Source organism: Rhipicephalus sanguineus, chromosome 6 (genome assembly GCF_013339695.2).
Source record: "Rhipicephalus sanguineus isolate Rsan-2018 chromosome 6, BIME_Rsan_1.4, whole genome shotgun sequence".
NCBI classification, from domain to species: domain Eukaryota; kingdom Metazoa; phylum Arthropoda; class Arachnida; order Ixodida; family Ixodidae; genus Rhipicephalus; species Rhipicephalus sanguineus.
Genome location: NC_051181.1, coordinates 99,619,444 through 99,625,163, shown reverse-complemented (window position 1 = coordinate 99,625,163; position 5,720 = coordinate 99,619,444). Strand labels below are relative to the sequence as shown.

General features: G+C 46.8%; 1 protein-coding gene across 1 annotated transcript; it reads right to left on the bottom strand.

The window, feature by feature from the left end:
* Positions 1 to 930: 930 nt before the first annotated feature.
* On the bottom strand, positions 931 to 5,316 carry LOC119396019 (sulfotransferase ssu-1). The gene is made up of 2 exons (XM_037663052.2): positions 5,093 to 5,316; positions 931 to 1,902 (listed from the first exon to the last, which is right to left on the bottom strand). Exon 2 carries the CDS (start codon positions 1,880 to 1,882, stop codon positions 944 to 946), a length of 939 nt encoding a protein of 312 aa, XP_037518980.1. The 5' UTR covers positions 1,883 to 1,902; positions 5,093 to 5,316; the 3' UTR covers positions 931 to 943.
* Between the last annotated feature and the right edge of the window lie 404 nt (positions 5,317 to 5,720).

Sequence of the window (5,720 nt, the reverse complement as noted above, 5' to 3'; positions counted from 1 at the left end):
CTATGAAACCGCCCTCTCGAAACCAAAACCGAAACTGCTGGTTGAAAGAAGCGGTATTAAAAATATATGCAGTGCATCCCCAGGCACCACGACACTCTTTTTAGGGTTCTCGACACCCGTGCTTTCATTTCGAGCAACAACCCAAAAAATTTTAAAATTCATGTCAGTACTCCTTTAAGTTCCTATGCTTTTCTGAGCTCTGAAACATACAGAGCTTGAATTTCGCTTAATAAGCAGACCTTGTTCCTTATGCCACAGAAGTCTGGGAGACCTTTTAAAGTGTTACATAACATAGGAACTGTGAAAAAAGGCCTCTGCCAGTGGTGAGTATTTCAGAACTTGGCACCATCTTGCACAAACGACAAACGTAAATAAGAACTATGAAAAACCATCAACTGCCTGTCAGGTAATACTCATGCATAATATCGCTAAACAATATAACAATGACCATACAAATTCTCCAAGTGTAATGCACAGATGTCGTACTTACAACAAGTACTTCTATACCCTGGCATCTTCAATGTAGTCTGCATTAAGAGCTTCAATCTTCAAAGCTATTGGATCGTTACCCCTCACCTCCACCACTTGTGACGCAACGGTTAGCGCGACCTTTATTAGGCCCCGAAGGCACGGTGAAGCAACCACACCCGAGGCACAGATCACAATCAAGCCGAGTTCCCACTACAGATGAAGACGACGGACACCCATGATGATGACCATGTACGAGGAGGGTAGATGTGTCTAATGAATGCCCACACTATTTTACAACAAACTAGCCCAGTTGACCATTTTGCTGCCTTACGAGCTTCACATCACTGCCCACAAAAAGAGCGCATCTCTACAGTAGTCGATGCTATACTACATAACATATGTTGGTCCCCCTACTTTCCCATTACCTAGAAAGCCCCCTTAGAACTTTAACATCTGTAATTTTGCAGGAGTGTCAAGCTCCTTCCATCCAATCTTCTGGATCCCAGAGCTTTGTATGGTCCACGACGTGACCACACTTCTGTACAAAAGCTTTTTCAATGGCACGTGACTGTTCCTTGTTAAAGTAATTCTTCCAGTCACCAATTATACCCTTACGTACCATCACTTCAGGAGGTGGCGGTGGCCTGCTCAACGGGTAGTCCTTTTTGGCAGTCCAATTTTCCGGATCCTGGTTCCCGAGAGCCTTCTTGTAATTAGTGTTCAGGTATTCCTTCATGCAATCAACGCTGCTGTTTTCAACTACTTCCTGAAATTTTTTCGAGTCAACGCAGAGTAGCTCGGGGTCTTCAACATCGATAAACTTGGCAATCTTGAGTACAGCAGCTGCAGGGTCCTTCTTCATGCTCTCATAGGTTAGGAAGAGGACGTTCGGTTCATTAACATGCGGATACCAGGAGACAAGGTGAGCAAAGTAGTCCCCGAAACTTGTCGCACCGTCAATGAAGAGCTGCAAGTACTCATCGAAGGTGCCATCCTCAAAGTTGTAAAGTTTTGTCTTCTTTGTGTGGTGGAAGTAGGAAACGCAGCAGTCTTTGGGGTTCCTCACAACATATATGTACCTCGCCTGCGCATGCTTTGGAAGCAGCTCGTAAGCAAGGTGAGAAGTGATTATCCTAGGCTCTGGTAAAGCAGCTATGGTGTCCTGGCCAACCATCTCGAAGAAGGAGGTGGACAGACCATAGTCACTCTCCTGACTGGAGTTCTCACCGACAAGAAGTTGGACAATACGCTTTGTCCAGTTTGTGCCACATTTCGGGAAAGTGTCGATGAACACGTCACCAGCGGAAGCCTCGTACTTCAAGCAGGATAGCAGCTTGGCAGGGTCAAAGCCATGTGGAAGACGGATGCCATTTACATCTTGGTACAGTGGCTGACGGTTCTTGCTTCCCATAGTCTGTGCGTGAAAGCAAGCTGAAAAAGAGTGAGCAAACCCCAAAAATCAGAAGCTACGGTTTTTTTTTTTCAGTTGCCTTCCTGAACAATCAATGGACACTGTTTCTTAGGTTCTGTCTAGAAGCACCGCTCCATCCAAATAGACTCTAAATTCTGCATAGCTTCATAATGATGAGCTCAAAATATAAAAACCAATGTGCGAAATGGCAGGTGTAAAGGTATATTTTGCCAAGAAAATCCACTCATCCACTCAATTTTCCACTCATCCTGGCTACATCACACATTTATATCTCGACTGAGTTCAGATTTTTTAAAGGCGAAAGCCTTAGATGCCTCATCAAACGCAAGATTTGACCGGCGTCCACAGCGTCAACGAGTGATGCAAAAAATCATCAAGTGATGACGTCACAGATCACCAAAATTTGTGACGTCATCACGACGTCAGTGTGATGCCATCATATGACATCATTGCTTGCTCAAAGGTGGGCCGATCCCGGAGGCAGTGCAAAGCACGGTGAGGTGCAGAAAGTTTACGATACCTCCTATCCTGGAGGCATTGCAAAACCACCTTAGTTGCAGAAAGCTTTCAGAGGTGTGCGCGGGAGGTTCAATACATCGACTTAGAAGAAAAGGAAGATGTATTTAGCCTTCCAGTCGACTGAGGCGGATACATAAGGGACCCTGTGAGTTTTTGTTGAGTGCGTACTCTACCATAAGCACAGTAACACAGCTACTAATGAAATGCTATATGGCAAAGGCTGAGTGCTATTTCCGACGGAGTGTAAACGGACCGGGGTCATCTTTCAAAGGTGCTTTCGCGCGGTCAGCACTGTTGACAAAATTCTCAACGCTGCCTTGGCGGTCTAGGCTAATCCAAAGGTTTCACAGCGCATACAACGAGGACGAGCAAAGAAGAGACACACACAGCGCTGAACTTACAACTGGCTTTTTATTTTCCTGCCACGGCAATATATATGCGCATTTTCACAGGAAAAAAGGAAGAACAGAGCAGACGAGGTATACAAAGTCAGTCAAAGAAACAGCAACACATTATCGATATCGCATGTTTTGAGATAAAAATTCACTTTCCTTGCTCGAAAGAGCAAGCGACGCAACACTGATACACTTTTCACCACGTTTAAAAATTTCCAGGGCTTCTATGATTTCGCGCGCTATCCTATTTTTGTTTCTCGCGAGCACACGTGTGTGATCGAAAAGAGGCCGGCACCCACAATCCCGACAATGAATTCCTAAATGCCCACTGATAGCCCTGTCTACATTGTACCGGTGTTCCTTAAGACGTTCATTAAGGCACCTTCCGGTCTGCCCGACATATTCACTGTGACAAGATAGCGGAATACAATACACGACGCTATCTTCACACGGGACGAACCTATTTTTATGCTTGGTGGTACATTTTTCGAGGTCTTGCTTCAGAATTCACCTGACGGCACATTGTAAGAAGCTTGGCGGGGGCTGAAAAAACAACGTTTACACCAGCTCGCTTGCCAACCCGCTTTATGTTGTGGCTAATTTGATGCAGGTACGGGATTACTGCGACTTTTTCTCGCACTTGCGTTGCCTCACCGGATATTGCAGTAGAACGACTAGAATTCTTGATAGTTTTTAAAGTTTTTTCCGCCACGGACCTTAATACATCGCGAGAGTAGCCTGCACATTCTAAGCGCTCGACTTGTTTGGTGAAACTGGACGACACAGTGTGGGCACAGGATTTTGTCAGCGCATTCTTAAGGCACAAACCGGCAATGCTTCTTTTTACCAGCTTGGAGCCCCCGCCAAGCTTCTTACAATGTGCCGTCAGGTGAATTCTGAAGCAAGACCTCGAAAAATGTGCACCACCAAGCATAAAGATAGGTTCGTCCCGTGTGAAGATAGCGTCGTGTATTGTATTGCGCTATCTTGTCACAGTGAATATGTCGGGCAGACCGGAAGGTGCCTTAATGAACGTCTTAAGGAACACCGGTACAATGTAGACAGGGCTATCAGTGGGCATTTAGGAATTCATTGTCGGGATTGTGGATGCCGGCCTCTTTTCGATCACACACGTGTGCTCGCGAGAAACAAAAATAGGATAGCGCGCGAAATCATAGAAGCCCAGGAAATTTTTAAACGTGGTGAAAAGTGTATCAGTGTTGCGTCGCTTGCTGCAAGGAAAGTGAATTTTTATCTCAAAACATGTGATATCGATAATGGGTTGCTGTTCCTTTGACTGATTTTGTATACCTCGTCTGCTCTGTTCTTCCTTTTTTCCTGTGAAAATGCGCATATATATTGCCGTGGCAGGAAAATAAAAAGCCAGTTGTAAGTTCAGCGCTGTGTGTGTGCACTGTCTCTTCTTTGCTCGTCCTCGTTGTATGCGCTGTGAAACCTTTGGATTATGCTGCACCAACTAGCCCAACGCTCAACCTTAGTGGTCTAGGCTAGAGTTGTATGAGCTTAAGTAGTCAACAATTTACCAGAGGCGAATACAGAGCTCTGAATACATCAGCAAAAGATAAGCCCAAACCCCATATGCGCGAAAATGCACGCGACAGCGACGAGCGATGCTATGAGCGACGAAACGAGCCGTTCGCGCGACGTGTCGCGTGGTCGATTTCGCGCGATCGCTCGGTTTTTCAGATTTGGAATCCGTCGCTCGTCGCCCGGAAGTGCTGTGCTCAAGCAGCCAATAGCAAAACACCGGAACAAGATGCATCAGTGACGTATTCCTGATTGACGCCACTTTCTTATCGACGCGCGTCAACAACAACGTTCAATCAAAATGGCCAACGGCAACGAGCGCAACGTTGACGTTGTTGAACACGAACGTGTGTTACGGGACCTCAGGGACGGGAACTACAAGTCCCGCGCCGTCTGTGACGCGGCGTGGCGGCATGTAGCAGCAGTGATGGGATCGAGAAAAGTGCTGCAAGACAATGATAAACGTTTTATGTACAATTAAGCAACAAAACATCGTATTTTACATTGCATACCGCTGACCACGGGCCACTTTTGGCACGAGTAAACGCCCTCATGCCAGCAACAGTGGAGATCGCTCGACGAAGCCGTCGCGTGAATGGGGTTTGCCCATCCAAGCGACCGCTTGCGCGAAGACCATCTACGTCGCGTCGCTCGTCGCTGTCGCGTGCATTTTCGCGTATATGGGGTTTTGCCTATAAACGATTTCCGGGCAATAAAAAGCGCTCACCTGTAGAGCTCGACGGCGACTCAGCAAGGAGACACTCGAACGAGCTCGAGCGCTTCGTCTATTTGCTCCCCCGCTGTGTAATCTGGAGCACTGGCGTTGATGGATAAGCTGTTGACCCAGGAATACAATCGCTCTTCGTGAAAGTTGTTTCACCGGCAGCTGCTCCAGCTGACGGACGCTTCGGCAGCTCCCGTGTCCACCTTCACAGTTCTGCATTCTTCCTGCCTGTCGTGATTGGCAAAAGCGCGTTCGCTCTCATGGTACAGTGTTTCGCCGCTAGAGGTGATAGTGTACATAAAAAGCGGCGTCGGAGAGCGAATTGCTGGCGCGATGTTCAAAAACACTGCGACGTGACTTTTCTCAAAGTGGTGACTTCAGATCTCATTTACTGCTCTCGTTCAGCTTCCTTAAAGAACGTATCAAACATGAACTGCGGTAACAGAGTTAGTAGGCTAGTGGTAATAAACGTAAGCGAAAGCGTACTGCCACGGCCGGTGTATGCAAAATCTGCATCGAGCGGTTGTGGTTCTGCAGAGCGAGAGAAGAGCAAACAAACATATTTGAACAGAGTTGTTGTCCTAGCCCTGTAATTTTCTGACATGCCTTCATCAAGAACGCCAGGGAGCAT